The sequence below is a fragment of the Colobus angolensis genome, unplaced genomic scaffold (genome assembly GCF_000951035.1).
Source record: "Colobus angolensis palliatus isolate OR3802 unplaced genomic scaffold, Cang.pa_1.0 Scaffold350, whole genome shotgun sequence".
Lineage (NCBI taxonomy): Eukaryota > Metazoa > Chordata > Mammalia > Primates > Cercopithecidae > Colobus > Colobus angolensis.
Window position 1 is genome coordinate 283,940 of NW_012116822.1, and position 18,532 is coordinate 302,471.

The 18,532-nt window shown below is 44.5% G+C and overlaps 1 protein-coding gene across 6 annotated transcripts in view; it reads left to right on the forward strand.

Annotated features, from left to right (window-relative positions):
• The first annotated feature begins 10,962 nt into the window (after positions 1-10,962).
• Positions 10,963-18,532, forward strand: part of MAPK9 (mitogen-activated protein kinase 9) — a 48,532-nt gene continuing 40,962 nt past the window's right edge. For all 6 annotated transcript variants that reach the window (XM_011952902.1, XM_011952906.1, XM_011952904.1 and 3 more), the window contains exon 1: positions 10,963-11,131. In XM_011952902.1, coding sequence (XP_011808292.1) covers positions 11,010-11,131 — 122 coding nt within the window. In that variant the 5' untranslated portion in view covers positions 10,963-11,009. The remainder of the gene's footprint in view (positions 11,132-18,532) is intronic.

Below are 18,532 nucleotides of genomic sequence, written 5' to 3' on the forward strand. Positions count from 1 at the left end.
TGTCAGCAGTTCCGGGCTGCGGGCCTGCTCACCGGCCTGTCCCGGCCGACCTGCCCGTGGGGGCTGCGGGCGCCATCCCTCCCGGAGGTGGGGCAAACAGCTGCACTCCTGCGCCGGGTGCCCACGGGCCCGGGGTCGCGTCCCCGCGACCTTGACCAAGGCACTGACCCTCGCTCTGCCGCGGTTTTGCCTTCAGGAAAGTGGGGAAATGCCTCTTCTGGACAGGGTTGTTGTCAGGCTGTGTGACTGTATGCAGACGCCTGGGCAGGACACCGGTGTACATTTGTGGAAGATTGGGCAGGGTACTGGCCCTTGCTGGTGTGAGTGGTGTAGGAACCCTCTCCTCATCCGCCCAGCCTCCCGCCTCCCCACGCACTCGTCCCTTGCGTTGTCATTGCACACTCAGTGTCCAGCAGTGCCAGAGGGGACCCAGCCCACATCCCTTACCACCACACCCCTCTCCCAGAAGACTGCTGCCCCATTCCGCTCATCTCGCCCGCCTTGAACATGCCAGCCCGCATGTGTCCCAGGACCTTTGCATTTGCTGTTTCCTCGTCTTTGGAGTTGTCTCCGTGATCCTGGCACAAGTAGCTCTTTCTGCTCCTTCCTCTGGTCAGATGTCTCGGTTTGGGTGAGGCCCTCCTCGACCACCCTCTTTCATCCCTTAGTCATGCTATTTCATTATTTTAAAAATTTCCTTCCTAGCTCTCACCTGGTTTGAAACGATTCCATTTATTTGCCTGTTTATTTTCTGTCTCCCCGACTAGGATGTAACTTTGTGAAAACAGGTAGCTGTCTGATTTGTCCACTGCTTTATCCCCAGTGCTTAGAAAGCACACAGTAAGTATTCAGTAGTAGCAGTTCAATGAATGAATGAATGATGAAAGAAATGGCCCAGTCTCCCTGTTTTCTCTGCTTTATCTGTTAATTTAGTGACTTCTGATTAACATGTGAAACTTGTAAGCAGATGGAAGCGTGTTCTATTTTGTGAAACATTTTGGTGTCCTTGACCCCTTTAATTGCTAACTGTTGGAACAAGCTGTGATGTAAAATCTCACGTTTTTATAATGGTTTAGCTCTAGCTTTCTTCCACACATGCAGGAGACATTTACTGAATTCTGCATTATCTAGGTCATGCTTTCTGCTAGGCCCTAGGGACACAAGGCAGATAGCAACAGGGTCCCTTTCCAAAGAGAGCCCAGGAGCCCAGTAGAGAAGGCAGGCATGCAGACACTTAGTTCCAGGACTGTACAACCCTTGCTGTAGTGGAGGGGCTATGCCATGGAAATGTGGAGGAGGTGACAGGTGGTGCTGGGGGGCCTTGAGGGTGATGAGAAATTTGCTAGGCAGGGAGAGGCAGAGGTGTGAAGGAGCAGGGCCAAGTAAGGACCATAGCCCACTGTGGAGTTGAGAATCAGTCTGGAGGCCAGGTGTAAGGGCACAGAGTCGTGGGGGCTCTGAAGAACTGGAACCTTACCCAGCAGTTTTCTAGAAGAAGGTGGAATTTGACTGGGTGCCATGGCTCACGCCTGTAATCTCAGACACTTTGGAAGGCTGACATGGGAGGATCACTTCAGGCCAGGAGTTCAAGACCAGCCTGGGCAGCAGCGAGATCCCTGTCTCTACAAAAAGTTTACAAAATTAGCTAGGTGTGGTGGCATTCATCTGTAGTCCTAGCTACTTGGGAGTCTGAGGTGGAAGGATGCCATGAGCCCAGGATTTCGAGCCTGCAGTGAGCTATGATCGCACCACAGTGCTCCAGCCTGGGTGACAGAACAAGACCCTGTCTCTAAAAAAGAAGGCAGCACTCCACATTTGTTCTGATTTTTAAATATTGGCAATAGCTAATTAATTTTTTTTTTTTTTTTTTAAATGCTGTGAGCCAAGCCAAATACAGATTCATTCAGCTTAGTTGCAGATTGTCATCCTCCAGGAGTGGCTGTGTGGGAGGGAGGAGCGGTGAGGAGAGCAGGAAAGGTAGCCTAAGGCCAGGAGAGTCAGGCCCTGTTTGCCCAGGTGCCAGCCCAGATACTCATTTGATTGTAACTGGAGCCCTGTGGAAATGGAAGCTCAGGAGTTTGAGTAGTCTGCTTCTTAGCAAGCAGCTGGTTCGTGGAATCCGAACCCAGATCACTCCCCAGATAAGGATTCTTTCCTGGGTCCCTCAGCTCTGAGTATTCTCTTTTGGCTTTTAACTTGTTCTGGAAGAATGACCACCAATCTATTTAATGTTTTCCTTGATTTAACTTTTTAATTTTTCTTCAAAAGGATCCTGCAGAGTTAAAAACAATACTATTTTTGCATAGACTTCTCTGGACAGCTTTGATTTTCCTGGTAATTTAATTTTCAGGATGCCAGGACTTTAATTTGTTCACAGACTAAAATCTGTTTATTTGGTCCCCTAAATAAACATTAGAGAGGATTCCTGAATGTGTCTAAGATAAAATATTCTTAATTTTCTGGATAAAGAAAAGGACCGGACAAACCAGTTAATAGTGACTAGACCAGTTTTCATGAGGCATAAAACAGAGACCAGATTTTTTTTCTTCTTAAGACTATTGATTTGCCAATAGGGCAACTACTTTTGGACTACATACGTACAGTAGTTGTACCTCACACTTGGTTAGGAAGGTGCCATTTTTACATAATTTTCCTTCAGAATAATTAATTCCTGATATTTTGTACTTGATTGTATGAACCGGTTTCAACATCATTTTTTTAATTTTAACTTTTATTATGGGAACTTTCAAAGATACACAAACTAAACATAATAGCATACTGCTTTAACAGTTATTAACTCCTGACCAATCTTGTTTCATCTCTAATGTTATCCTCTTGCACACTTACCACCCATAATTATTTTCAAGGAATTCCTAAATATCATGTCATTTCATTCATTATTTTTCAGGATACTAATTACACAGTGGGTGCCCAGTAAATGTTTGGTAAAGACAAAGCTAAACTGGAGAATACATGTGGTAGGGCAGCTGGGAGCAGTGGTTCAGATCAGGACTTTTAGTCAGATCCCAGTGGGTCTGCTGCGTATCTGGGTGATGTGCAGAAGCGATTGGGCTCATCTGTAAAACAGACGGGTGCAAGCTCAGGGTGCTCAGTGGTTATACAGTAGTTACACCGCAAACTGCGGTGGGTCTATAAAGGTACTGACTCTTTTAGAGTTGAAAAAGTAATCCTTCCTTCATATCATCAAATAACTAGTCAATCTTCAAATTTCCAGCTGCCCCATGAATTTTAAGTTTCCTTAATAGTTTGAAGGTAGAGCACGATAAGGTCCATACGTTGTTGATTGGTTGATACGTCTTTTAAGTTTCTCTGAATCCATAGATCCCCCTCCTATTTCTGTTTTCTTGGTAGCTTATTTATTGAGGCAATCGAGTTCTGTAGCATTTCCACAGTTGGTATTTGATTGATTGCATCTCTGCAGTGTAATTTCATGTGTTTCTCTGTAATCTCTGTCAGTCAGTGATTGGCTCTAGACAAGGCTTGGTCAGATTTAGGGTGCATTCCTGCGTCAAGATGCCATCCTAAGTGGGCTCTGCACTTCTTATCTAGAGGTAACCTGAGGCTCTCTGCCCATCTGTTTTACAGATGAGCGCAATCGCTTCTGCACATCACCCAGATACGCAGCAGACCCACTGGGATCTGACTCAAAGTCCTGATCTGAACCACTGCTCCCAGCTGCTCTACCACATGTATTCTCCCATTTAGCTTTGTCTTTAACAGACATTTACTGGGCACCCCCTGTGTAATCAGTAGAGGATTGAGAAATAAATCAGACACATTTTCTGCCCTTACAGAGTGGAAGTATAAGTAGACTCGCAATGCAGTCTAAAGTGAATACAGCGAGGGTGGCAAAAATGGGGGCATGCCCAGCACGGTTTGAAGGGAAAGGCTGGAGGAGGAAACATGTAAAAGAAGCAGGTGCTTGAACTAGTGTTTGAAGGAAGATGAAGGTTGACCAGGAGGTCAGAAAGGAGAGGGACGCCATTTCAAGCAGATGGAACAGCTTAGGCAGAGGCCTGCAGGTGTGCAGTAGCTGGGTGTGTCTGCTGATCCCACGTGGTTTGATGTTGCTCAGGATTGGGACAGAGGACTGCCATCTCCCATGCTGTGCTAGGGAACTGAGTCTTACTCTCAAGGCGGTCAGTCACTGTTGAAGGAGTTCAAATGGTATGGCATGATCACTGCGTATTTTCAACGAATCTCTCTCTTTTTTCATTTCCATATTTTGAAATAATTATAGATTCACAAGAAGTTGCACAAATGGTACAGAGAGGTCCCAGTACCCTTCACCCAGCTTTCTCCAATGGTTATGTATCTACATAACTATAGTAAAATATCCAAACCAGGAAATTTGGCATTGGAACAATGTGTATAGAGTTCATTGTCATTTTTCATCACATGTGAAAATTCATGTAACCACCACCACAATCAAGATGCAAAACTATGTCATCATCCCAAATATCTCCCTGTGCCACTCCCTTACAGCCACAGTACCCTTTTCCCCAGCATTCATAACCGCTGGCAAGTGCTAATCTAGTCTCCATCTCTAGACTTTTGTCTTTTCAGGAGTGTTATATTCATGGAGTTAGATGGTGTGTGACTTTTGAGCTTGGCTTTTTTCATAGAATATACTGCCCTCGAGATCCACCCAAGTTGTGGTATGTCTCAGCAGTTGCTGAGTGGTGTTCTGTGGTATGGGTGTACAGCAGTCAGTTTACCCATTTACCCATTGAAGGACATTTGGGTTGTTTCTAGTTTAGGTATTAAAAATAAAACTACTGTGAACATTTGTGTACATATTCTCACGTGGAGTGATTTCTCTTTCTAAAGTGGCATGTGTGCAGTGGTTTGGAGGTCACAGGAGTGGTGTCTGGGAGAATGCTTCTGCTGTCGCTGGTCCAAGGAGCCATGAGAAGCTGTTACCCAGGGCTCTGGGAGTGGGGGATAGAAAGGGGCAAATAGGCAGGCCTGGGTGCCTGGAAGTGGGGCTGGTGACTGGGATCCTTGGAGGGTCCTGTGGATCCAACAGTGGGTGAGGCGATAACCAAATGCTGGTTGTTCTGTATTGTGGCGTATACTGTGGCTTAAGAACTACAGAGGATGGCCCTGAGAGCCGCAAGATTCTTGATTATCAAAGAAAGGTTAAGTTGTTCTACCAAGCTCTTCTTCAAAAGACTTACAGTAGGAAAATAGAAGAACTTTTTAAATTTTTACTTTTTTTTTTTTTTTTGAGACGGGAGTCTTGCTGTGTCACCCAGGCTGGAGTGCAGTGGCACGATCTCGGCTCACCGCAATCTCCGCCTCCTGGGTTCACGCCATTCTCCTGCCTCAGCCTCCTAAGTAGCTGGGACTACAGGTGCCCACCACCACACCTGGCTAATTTTTTGTAATTTTTTAGTAGAAACAGGGTTTCACCGTGTTAGCCAGGATGGTCTTGATCTCCTGACCTCGTGATGCGCCCGCCTCGGCCTCCCAAAGTGCTGGGGTTACAGGCATGAGCCACCGCGCCCGGCCAAATTTTTACTATTATTATTATTATTTAACATAGAGATGAAGCCTCACCATGTTGCCCAGGCTGGTCTGGAACTCTTGGGCCTAAGCAATCCTCCTCCCACCTTCGGCCTCCCACAGTGCTGGGATTACAAGTGTGAGCCATCGTGTCCAGCTGGAAAACAGAGCAATTTAATGAAAAAAAACGTCGGCAGCAAGCATTGAGGGTGATTGTGAGAATCTGCTTTTAGTCACAGTGGTCAGTTGATTTAAATATCGCATGTCCTGGGTGATTCAAGGTTCACCTGAGTCTGTGGATCACTGAATCGTTGTCATCGTCAGAGGAAAAAGCGTTTTGGTAGGGGAAGTCAGCAGGATGAAATGTGCAGGACTGTGTTCTGGTCCTGGCCAGCCTGCGTGCAAATAGCTTCACTTTCTAAAGGGATGTCAGAATGGTGCTTTGGGAGGAACTTGAATATTGTGGTGAAACACACCTAAATTCAAATCTGGGCCATGCTGGGAATTTGGACAACTAACTTCCTTATTGCCTCTAAGCCTCAGCTTCCTCATTTGCAGAACGGGGATAGTAATATGCTCCTCACTAGTTGTTATAAGGGTGTTTATAAATGTGTACTTCAGAACCAGGCCAACTCGCATACCTCTAGCCTTACCTGCCTCAAGCCCATCTTCCATACAAGTGTTAAATGATCATTCTGCAGCTTTTCATTTAACATTTTTTGTTTAATCAGTTTTTAAATGTGAAATATGTACATTTGTAAAACAGAATAGAAAGTTATGATGGGAAGAAAGTCTCTCATTTCCCGCTATTTCTCTACTTGTTAGCATTGTGTGTGTGCATGTGTATGCGTGTGTGTGTGTGTGTGTTTACGTAGCTGGGCATTATGTGTTCTCTTCTTCAACTTGCTGTGTTTCCTTTCTGTATCTTAGACATCTTTCCACGTTGATACCTAAAGTTCTTGCATTCTGTTGAATGGCCTTCTTGTACTTTAGTGCCATAATTTATTCAGTCCATCCACAGTGTACATTTTAGATTACTTCTAGTTTTTTGCCTGTTACAAGAAGTGTTACAAACATCCTTGCACAAATATGTTTGGATGCTTGTACACATATTTGTCAGATACACTTAGAGAATTGTATTTGCCAGTTTAGGATGTGCGTGTAACTTTTACTAGCTATTATCTCTATTCTATCCAAAAAAATGTTTTGCCCCTTCACGGCTCTCACTGACATGTGTGAAAGTGCCTGTTTCCTCATGCATTGGTCGATATACTGTGAACAAACCTGAGCTCAGGTCTTGCCTCCTCCAGGAAGCCTCCTTGTAGCGTTCCCTCCCAGTTTGGAGGTGCTCATAGCCTGGGAGGGAGGCAGTCCCTACAAAGGCTGTGACAGTGCAGCCTGGCGGGCGCTGCTGAGTGCACAAGTGGCAAGGAGGGAGCCCGGTGCTGGACGGATGGTGGCAGCACAGACTGGGAGCCAGGGGAGGAGCCGGCACCTGCTGGGGTGGGAAGTGGAGCAGCGAAGGCAGGGTTGGCTGTATTGCTGATGTGGTTGCATGAAGAATTCTCGCACTTCCCGATCTGTAAAACGGTTCTCTGAGCCTTTTGTTGAAATATCATCTCAATAGAGTTGCCTCACGAGTAGCTAAATTACGTGCTTTCTCAGGTGGCCTTGAGGCTCTTTCTCTTGCTCTCATAAAGCCCACGCTTGACAGAGAGGTGGCTTTAACAGGTTCTCACTTAGGCGACTTTTTTCTCCTGCCCAATAAGGGCACCTTATTTTACTTTTATAATTATTTTAAATCTTTTTGTTTGTTTGTTTTTGAGATGGAGTCTCGCTGTGGCCCAGGCTGGAGTGCAGTGGCACGATCTTGGCTCACTGCAACCTCCGCCTCCCGGTTCAAATGATTTTCCTGCCTCAGCCTCCCAAGTAGCTGGGATTACAGGCACATAGTACCACACCCGGCTAATTTTTGTGTTTTTAGTAGAGATGGGGTTTCACCATGTTGGTCAGGCTGGTTTCAAACTCCTGACCTCAAGTGATTCCCCGCACCTTGGCCTCCCAAAGTGCTGGTATTACAGGCGTGAGCCACCGTACCCAGACTATTTTAAATCTTGAGATAGAATTATAATTCTAAAATCTAATACGATTGAATATACTCCCCAAATTTAAAGAAGTTAGCCTAATATTGTCATAGTCCAAGTATAGGTTGAAAGCAGTTGTAGCAGGGAGAGTTCCAGGGTTGGTCAGCAGGGTTGAGATTGATCTGTCAGTCCCACTGTGGGCAAGGGTCCTGAATGGGGGGTGGCTCTGTGCCATAAGGTTGTTGAGGAATCCAGCTGGTGGGCAGCTTTCTGTCTACAGCATGTGACTTCTGTCTCTGGGTCCCTGACAGCTGATAGCCAGCAGCAAGGAAGAAAGACAGATTGGAGGGCAAGCAGCTTTCTATACAGAAAAATAATAAAAGTGATCTGGAAGTTGCATACATCACTTCTACTCACATCTTATTAGTCAGAACTTGGTCATCTGGCCATACCTGGCTACTGGGAAAGCTGCCAGACATCATCTCTGTTTGGGCAGCCATTTATCTAGCAGGAAGGGGGAGGCTTCTCTTACGAAAGCGAGGAAGGGAGGAATGGATCCCGCAGCGCCTCAGCACCTGTGCCGCACCTCTGATGCTTTGACAGCTTCCACAGCCCTCAGGACTGAGGCCAGACGGCTCTGCCTGGCTTCTGGGGCCCGGAGTGATTTGGCCTCCTTTTCTCTCTCCAGCCTCACTTGCCCTCTACCCAGTCCCTAGTGACTTGTCACATTCCCAATGTGCCTCCACCTCTGCTGCTTCTCCTCCCATTCCCCCAAATCTTGTTCACCCTACTGGGTTTAGGACCCTTGGTGTGCAGGGCCTCTTCCTGAGTGTGTGCTCACTGAGGGCAGGCCACGTGTCCTGGCATGGTGCCTCACCATTCACAGTGGGTGCTCAGGAAACGCTTGGCAGTAACTGTGTCACTGGTGTGTTTGCAGCATAGCAGAGGAACGGCCACCCCCGATAAAGCAGGTGGTAGTGGGTGCCTGCCTTTTTGCTGAGTTGTCTCTAATCCTTTGCACTTGTACCTGTGCTAGCCAAGCTGAGCAGTCGCTGTGTTGGGACACTGTCAGTTTGAGCTCTGTGCCTCTACTGTCCATCTCTGGCAAGAGTCTAAGGGCGGATGCCGCCTCCTCCATGAAGCCGTCCTTGTCTTCTGCACCCCTGCCAGTGGGTAGGATCTCTTTTGCCTTTTGATTTTGTTTACATTTTGCATATGGCCCTTACTGCATTGTCATGTGTAATATAGATAATGGACTCATTGCTCACACTTCTCCCCCAAATAGGGCAGTTCGTGCTGCTTCAAGACTGGTTGCTAGCTGACTATGGCATATCTCTTGCGATACTTACCACTTTTGTGCGTAAAGGCACCCCCTAAATGTTGAGTGGAATTGTTTCAGCCTCTTGCAAACTGTAAATAAGCTGATCTTTAGAAAAGGATCTTCCTGTAGATGTCAGTAAGATGGAGCAGCATTGTGGGGAATCAGATCAACAAAGGTTTATTGAATGCCCATGCTGCCCCAAAGACCAGCTTCCTGTCCTCCTGTCCTTGGAGTGTGAGATGCCATGAGCAAGACAGACCTGCCTCGCACCTCCTACAGCTTAGGGCACAGTGGGGAGCTCCCGAGTCCCCTTCTCACAGCGCTGTGGCCTAGGCAGGTGTTTTAGCTCACTCAGTCCTAGACTGCTCCCAGGTAACCTGGAACTGACACTCCTGCTGTGCGGGTTGTATGAGCACCTGTTTGTCCAGCATCTGAAGCGCTGTGGCGTCCCTGGAGTCACTCCCTGGCTGGCTAACACATCTTGGCAGGAGTGGTCAGAGTGGCAGCCACACTGCAGCCACCACCTGGAGGATGGGGAGAAGACCGTGGGGCAGTAGTCAGTTGGAGAATTTAATTAGTTTGACTCAGTTCTTTATTTAGACTTGTTATTAATGCATTTATTTCCATGTTTAAGGAAAATCCTAGATATCATTGTGTTGAAATACAAATTATCACCACAAAAATCTCATTGGGTTGACATTAAATATTAGATACTAGAACATAAAGGCAAGGGATTTGACGGAGCTGTAGAATAAAACTTAAATTCTGTTTTCTTAAACAGTATAGAATGTCTACCTATATGATTTTATTGTTGGCTATATAGTTTTAAAAGACCAAAATAAATAGCTCACTGACTTTTATTTATTTATTTTTTTGAGACGGAGTCTCGCTCTGTCGCCCAGGCTGGAGTACAGTGGTGCGATCTCCACTCACTGCAAGCTCCGCCTCCCGGGTTCACGCCATTCTCCTGCCTCAGCCTCCTGAGTAGCTGGGACTACAGGCGCCCGCCACCGCGCCTGGCTAATTTTTGTATTTTCAGTAGAGCAGGGTTTCACCTTGTTAGCCAGGGTGGTCTCGATCTCCCGACCTTGTGATCTGCCCATCTCAGCCTCCCAAAGTGCTGGCATTACAGGCATGAGCCACTGCGCCCAGCCAGCTCACTGACTTAAATAAGCATAACCAGACAAGAGCCTCAGAACCACTTGCCGATTTCTGTTTGCTTATTTTCTGTATAAAATCATCCAGCCTCCTGCAGAGTAGGAATCTCAGCCTGTGCCTCAGCCACAGAAAAGCTACTTTCTGGGCCTGCTGGCCTACACTCAGACATAGTGAATCAACCTCATGGTGTTGCTGTTATGGACTACAGGTCACAGCAGAGTTCTTCATATACAGATACCTACCCTGAAGCCTGGTGGTGATGTGGGACTCTAGGGCTGTGCCAGCTGATGCCGGCTCTGGGACCCACCTCCTGAGGCAGGAGCACATGCTTGGGCACACACAGCACACGGATGCCACCGGGCCTCTAGCAGCCTGTCACTTTGGCATATGAATCTCGCTTTTTGGTTCATCATTTCAACCAGAATCTATACGCTGAGCAGAAGACTGGTCCGTCTGCTTCTCTCTAGGCATTCCAGAAGTGATTCTTTTGAAGCAATGCCCCGTCTCTAGTTGAGACAGCGAGGAGTCAGTGGTTCCGCAGCGGGCAAGCTGATGAGAAGCGTAGAGTGATGTCATCTTTTCATAGCCAGCAGGAATGCACAGATTCTTTCTCCAACAGTGGTTATTCTCTAGTCCAACCCCTTAAAGTGTGATCTTACTGGACCTCAACATTCCTTCCTTTCATAATGGTCCTGGTGCCACTAAAATGTCTGCATTTTTTTGTGTCTTGCTCAAGTTCAGAACTTGGTCAAATTGACTTTATCAACTTACAGCCACATTGTCTTATATACCAATAAGTTCAAAACACTAAGTGAGCTGTGTATGTATGCTTTCGGTAAGAATGCATGTTCATTCTGTTTTTCTTTGAAGGAATCTGAAAGTTGCCAGCCCTTCGGAATATTGCATGACACTACATCATGAGCGACAGTAAATGTGACAGTCAGTTTTACAGTGTGCAAGTGGCAGACTCAACCTTCACTGTCCTAAAACGTTACCAGCAGCTGAAACCAATTGGCTCTGGGGCCCAAGGGATTGTTTGGTAAGTATGGTCTGTTTTAATAGCGTGGATTGAGTTTTTGCTATAATAAAAAGTAAAACTAAAGTGTCAGAATTTAGAAACATTGATGATAAAGAAAAAAAACAAAACTGTGTTATAGGTTTCTGAGCTAAATTGAATCAACTGCTTGCTCTAGCTCTGTGTAGTCAGGCTGTAGGGTACAAACCCATATTCTTAAAACGCTGCAGGAATTTAAATAGGTAGCAAGTTTTCTTTTTTGTTTCTTTTTTCTTTCATTTTTTTTTCATTTTTCCTGTCATCATGATGTCAGAGTAATAGGTATGGCAGTGAGTTGTAACAGAAATTTGGAGTTTTATTCATTTCTTCATCATGGCCACCTTTTCCCCCCCTCCCCCTTTTATTCCCAATCACTCCTATTCATTTCTAGGCGCCATCATTGCAGTGCCTTGCCATTCATTGGCAGGATGAGGCCAGTCAGTGTCATTGTCACTCCATGGATTAACCAGGAAGGGATGCTGTGTGAGGGGTTGGGCTGGCCGTCTCTTCCTTGGTGTCTCACTTCAACTGTGTGTCCAGCCCAGAACGTCAGAATCGTTAGTCTGACCCTGAACATTAGTCTCTTGCATGGTAAGACGGTCAGCCGCCGCGGCATCACGGGCCAGCTCAAGGTAAAGCTCTTCACATGTTTCCTAGACTGCAGTTATCAGCACTTCCCACACTTTTTACCCCTTATTTTTCTGGGCAGAACTTTTTCTTTTTTTTTTCTTTCCTTTTTTTTTTGGGGGGGGGGTGGTCAGTGAAAATAGGATTACCTTTGCGCCTAAAGAAACTGATGAAGTTAAACATCTAATGTTTACAGCTAGTAGACAGAGGGGATTTGAGATAAAAGAAAACTCTTTTGGATGGTCTAGTAGGGGAGTTTACGTTTACTTGTAGAGATGTTGGGTTTGGAGAATCTTTATCAATGATTTTTAACTGATCCTCTGTTGCAGAGACCTATGATCAGGGAAACAGTTGTTTTTTCAGCCCTGGCGGCTGCAAGCCCTGGAAGCTAAGATGAAATTGCAGTCCAGAGCTTCTTTGAGAAACTAAGGTGGGAGAAGGGACTGTTTGGAAGGAATACTCAGCTTGCATCTAAAGTAATGGTGATCCTAACTTCCCAGTGACACAGACTGTTTTGGCACTTAAATCCAGTGTGCCAAGAGAAGTTTTAAAGTTGGCCGGGCGCAGTGGCTCATGCCTGTAATCCCAGTGCTTTGGAAGGCCAAGGTGGGCAGATCACAAGGTCAAGAGATTGAGACCATCCTGGCCAACATGGTGAAACCCTATCTCTACTAAAAATATAGAAACTAGCCAGGTATGGTGGCGCATACCTGTAGTCCCAGCTACTCGGGAGGCTGAAGCAGAAGAATCATTTGAACCTGGGAGGCAGAGGTTGTAGTGAGCCCAGATCGCGCCACTGCACTCCAGCCTGGGGGACAGAGCGAGACTCCATCTCAAAAAAAAAAAGAAGTTTTAAAGTCAGTGAATGATGGTCCAAATTAGGAAACTTTGATGGTAATGGAAAGTTATAAACAACAAAACATTCTTTTGATTTATAATCCATCTCCTATTTGGAATTAGATGATAATTTGACAGATAATTTGATGTGTGCACGTAAGAGAGAGAGAAAAAGGAGAGAGGGAGCAAGAAGGGATAAATATCAGAGGTCTTGGGGAGTTGTTTGTGGCTATAGACAGGTAGCTGTTTTATTTATTTCTTTATTTTATATTATTTTATTTTGCGACGGAGTCTCACTCTTTCGCCCAGGCTGGAGTGCAATGGCCCAATCTCAGCTCACTGCAAGCTCCGCCTCCCGGGTTTACGCCATTCTCCTGCCTCAGCCTCCTGAGGAGCTGGGATTACAGGCGCGTGCCACCACACCCAGCTAAGTTTTGTATTTTTAGTAGAGACAGTGTTTCACCATGTTGGCCAGGATGGTCTCGATCTCTTGACCTGTGATCCACCCGCCTTGGCCTCCCAAAGTGCAGGGATTACAGGTGTGAGCCACTGCACCTGATCTACAGGTAGCTGTTTTAAATATGTGCTTCATTTATCCCAGCTGGCATGTCATTCACTTGCTTTTGAAGGTTGGTAGTAGTGTGAGTAGTGTATATTATACCATCACCATGAGCTCTACCATAACCCTCACTGGTGGTGAAACGAAGGACTAGGAAGGCTCACTTGCTTCTCCCATCTCACAGAGTGTCAGTGGGAGGCCTGGGACCAAAACAAGCTGTGGGCCTTTGGGACCTTATTGCCTGTACCATGGAGAGACTTGTTGAAGACTTTGAACCACTGATACTTTGACAGGACAAGTCCTCTGACCCAACCTCTGTTTAGAATCTTAGTAATAATGAACAAATATTCACTAAACACCTATGAAATAATTTTCAGTTAATTGTATTTATCTCTATAAGACAACTGTTATATTCAAGAACAGTTTCAATTTTTATAACTATAACTGGCTTTGTGTTTTATGGTATCCTTCTATCTTATGTTCTGATAGGGAAAGTAAACACTTTGTAAGTGATTTTAGCTTCCTTTCCCGCTTTCTCTTTTCTCTCTATTCTTCACCAGGCTATGAGGCACCAAGTAGAATTGGGAAATAATCTAGTTATAGCACATTCCCATTTCAAAAAAGAAAAAAAGCTTTTCCTAAAATAAGCTCAACAGCAGATTAGCTGACACTCTGACAAGAGGAATTGGATTTTCTGTCATATTTCATATTAAAATATTGGCACTATATAGTTAACTGATGATCTGAAACTTCCTTTTGTCACTATTGTACTTGAGAATCATCTGTCAGTGATTCTTTGGGGGGTGTAGCCTGCAGAATAATGGCCCCGCCTGAGATGTCCACATCCTAATCCCTGGAATTTGTATGTTTCTTTACATGGCAAAAGGAATTTAGCAGGTGTGATTAAATTAATGGTCTTGAGATGGGAGGGTTATTCCAGGTTTAGCTGGGTGGGTCCTTCTTACAAAAGGGAGACAGGAGGGTCATAGTCAGAGATGTGATGACAGCAAAGTTTGGAGTGATGTGGGGTCACAGCCGAGCAATACAGGAAGGCTCCCACCAGCTGAGAGAGGCAGGGAGCGGGTTCCCCCCGAGCCTGCAGAAGGAACCACGCAGCCCTGCTTACTTCTTGACGCATAAGATGCATTTTGGACCTCTGACCTCCAGAACTGTAAGATAGTAAATTTGTGTTGCTTTAAAGCAGTAAATTTGTGGTTATTTGTTACAATAGCAATAGGAAACTGATTCACGAACATGTGTATTTTTACATTTTTGAGAAATAAAATATAGTAGCAGCAGTGTATGGTTTATGCAACTAGCTAATCTTCTATTTAAATTAGAGCTTTATGAAGGGCAGGTGTGCAGATAAACCAACGTGCAGGTAGGGCCTGCGACCTGTACAGGATTAAATGGAAGAGCTGGAACCAGAAGAAAATATTCTGGTTCCTAATTTTGAATTGTTTTTATAGTTGTCTTTGATTTATTTCTTTGTTTTTGTTCTTTTAAAAATGTTAGTAAAATTTATTAGGAAATAAGTTTTTACAGTTGAAAATAAGTTTATTTTATTTTATTTTTGAGACAGAGTCTTGCTCTATCACCAGGCTGGAGTGCAGTGGCATGATCTCGGCTCACTACAGTCTCCACCTCCCGGGTTTAAGTGTTTCTCCTGCCTCAGCCTCCCGAGTAGCTGGGACTACAGGCGCCCGCGGCCACACCCAGCTAATATTTTGTATTTTAGTAGAGACAGGGTTTCACCATGTTGGCCAGGATGGTGTCAATCTCTTGACTTTGTGATCCGCCCACCTTGGCCTCCCAAAATGCTGGGATTGCAGGCATGAGCCACTGTGCCTGGCCTAAAATAAGTTTTAAAATATAATTTTGAAGTATTCATAAATATCAACTATGTTATAGTACAATTAAGTAATCGTAAGATTTTGAAGCTCTAGTGGGGAAGATGTGTGTACGTTTCTTTCATACATGTATTCAGTTTTTCTTTCTCCTTCAAAAATCTCAAGTTGTTTGGCCAAAATAGTAAAGATTATTTGTTTTATGAAACCGTTCCATGAAATGTTTAACCTTTAAAAAAGTGTTTAATATTAAGTGTGGCAGTACTTAGAAGTGACAGTTACAGCCTTAACGTGAAATAATTGGTATAGTGTATTCCTTTTTGTTTCCTCAAGTTCTGTACAAACATGAGTACTGGCCTGTTCTTAGCATGATTTTCTTTTCTTTTCTTTTTTTTTTTTTTTGAGATGGAGTCTCACTCTGTCGCCCAGGCTGGAGTGCAGTGGCGCGATCTTAGCTCACTGCAAGCTCTGCCTTCTGGGTTCAAGCAATGCTGCCTCAGCCTCCCGAGTAGCTGGGACTACTGGCATGCGCCACCACGCCGGCTAATTTTTTGTATTTTTAGTAGAGATGGGGTTTCACCATGTTAGCCAGGATGGTCTCAATCTCCTGACCTTGGGATCCGCCTGCCTCAGCCTCCCAAAGTGCTGGGATTACAGGCGTGAGCCACTGCGCCTGGCCTTATTTTCTATTATTATAAATACATAAAAACATAACAGTGTTCACAACAAAATTTCTGTGATAAAGGAGACATATGGTATGAAGCCTAGAATGGCTGTGATTTGGGAGATGAGTTCTGAGTCCTGCTCTCTTCCTCACAGCAAGAGTTCTTTATGACCAGGGCAGATCAGTTTCTTTACGGGCCCTAATATTTCACCTGTAAAATGAGTGGTTTGGAACTTCTCATTTAAGATGGTGGCCCAAACACCTGTACAAAGATAAGAGGGCAGTAATGAGTAGAAGAAAGGTTTAACAAATTGATGAAATATAGAAAGTAGCTTGAATCTTGTGATAAGATAAAACAGCAGATAAAGTGAGAATAAGTAGCTGAAGTATTTGCGTTAAGGAAGAGAACCTATAGTAAAACTCGGCAGGGGCTGTGGGCATAGAGATAACAATCAAGAAAAGGAATGAAATGAGCGGTTAAAACTTGGGCTGTTAACTAAAAGTGTGCCTATGAAACAGCTGTGCCAGTTTTCTCCCAACGTTCCCACTCTCCCCCATGCTCAGCATTTGCCCCTGGAGAGGAAGTCAGTGAGGAGTTACTAGGTCAGGATCTGGGGAACACAGAAGCCTAGTGAGGGGAGCTTCAGCATGTGGGCTGTCTTTCCCTTGGGGGCCTTTGACAATTCTGGACGGGGCTGCTGAGAGTGTTTTGGACTGCCTTGTGGCTAGGAGATTAGAGTCCAGGGCCTCTAATATTGCGCAGTGAACTTCTTTTGCCTTGTATTGGGACCAATAAAAGGCTGCTTCCTAGAAGTCAAGGTAACTCAGAGGTTGGCCCTTAGTAGGCACTGCCACTCAGCTTCAGATTATCGTCTCATTTGCTGAACTTGTGTGGAGGTAAAACAAAAAGTGCTAGTGCACCCAGGTACTTAGTAGAAATAAATTTAAATTCTTTGTGGAGGAAGACAGCATCATATTAGATAAACTTACTTCTAGATAACAGACAGTTGTACAAGTGCAAGGCCCAGTCTAGGCACACAAGGAGATATGACAATCTGAGTAAAATCCTGCAGAAACAATGGACAAAAGAAACAGATCCATAAGAGATATTGGCATTATTAGATCCTCATTTTTAAATAGCTATGATGTTATGTTCAAGGTGATAAAGGCAAGATTAAAAGTTTTGGTGGAGAAATGAAAACTTTAAGAGGAATAAATCAAAATTCTAGAAGTAAAAACTATAGTAATTGAATTATGAATTTAATGTGTTTAACAGCATACTAGATATAACTGAAGAGAGATTTAGTGACCTGGAGGATGGGTCAGCAAAAAATACCCAGAATGAAAGCTGCAGAGGCAAAAATGGCAGAAGAGCACAAAAGAGAGAAGTTGTTAGTTTTCTATTGCTGCATAACACATTAACACAAACGTAGTTGTTTAAAACAACACCGTTGATTATCTCATAGTTCTGTAGTCAGAAACCTGGATGGGTTTGCCTGGGTTCTTTGCCCAGCGTCTCATAAAGCTGAAGTCCAGATTTCGACAGGGCTGGGCTCGGCTCACAGGTGGAGGCTCTGGAAGGGAATCTGCTTCCAAACTCATTCAGGCTGTTGGCAGAGTCTGGTTCCTCCCAGCTTTAGGTCTGTGGTTCCCAGTCTCTCGATCTCTCTCAGTCAGGCACCCCTCTCTGCTCCTGGAGGCTGCTTGTTTTCCTTCTCAAGTGACCTCCGCCCTCTCAAGGCAGCAGTGGCATGCCCAGCCCTTCCCAGACTCACATTTCCCTGACTTTCCTACCCTTTCTGTGAACCAGAGTAAACTCTGCCTCTAAAGGGCTCTCGTGATAAGAACAGGTCCACCTGGATAGTCTACCTTTTGTTAAATTAATGAGTATGTTTAGTCCCTTTGCAAGATGCAGGGTCAATATATGTACCCCTCCCCCCCTCAAATTGTGTATTTATATACTAGCAGCATATAGAAAATGAGAATTTGAAAAGGATACCATTTAAAATAGGATAAAAACTTTTAAATTGTCTTATCTGGGGGGAAAGTCTAATAATATGAAAGACTTGTTTACAAAAAGCTAAAAAAATTAGAAGAAATAAAACTGAAATAGTGGTGGGAAATCTGATGTTCATGAGTTAGAATATTTAATACCATAAAGGTCAATTTTCAGACTTATCTAGAGTGATTGCAGTCAAATCTAACAAAGAAATGAACAAACTGATTTTAAAATTTATATGTAAAAATAAAAACCTTAGAATGGGCAAGATGCCCATTAAGAAGAAGGGAGGAACACTCCCTCTGCCAGATGTGAAGACTTACTAGAAAACTGGTGATCAAGACAGTGTTGTGTGATGCAAGGAGAAACAGTGGACTAACCTTGACACAGAATCGTGCATGTGTGGGCTTCTGACTTATCGCAGTGGTGGCCTTGTAGAGCAATGAGGAAAAGATGGCCTTTTAAATAAGTGGACATAGGAATATTCATATTGGAAAAAAGTGAAATTTGACCCCAACCTTATATTATATACAAAAATCAACCTCAGTTGAATTGCTGTAAATGTATAAGGCAAACCAGTAAAGCTATTTGAAGATCATATAGGAGGATTTCTTCATAATCTTTGGAGTAGGGAAGGACTCCTTTAAACACAACATAAAAACGTTTATCTGCTGGATGTGCTGGCTCACGCCTATAATCCCAGCACTTTGGGAGGCCAAGGTGGGAGGACTGCTTGAGGCCAGGAGTTCAAGACCAGCCTGGCCAACATAATGAGACCCCCATCTCTATTAAAAAAAAAAAAAAAAATCAGGCCAGGCACGGTGGCTCACACCTGTAATCCCAGCACTTTGGG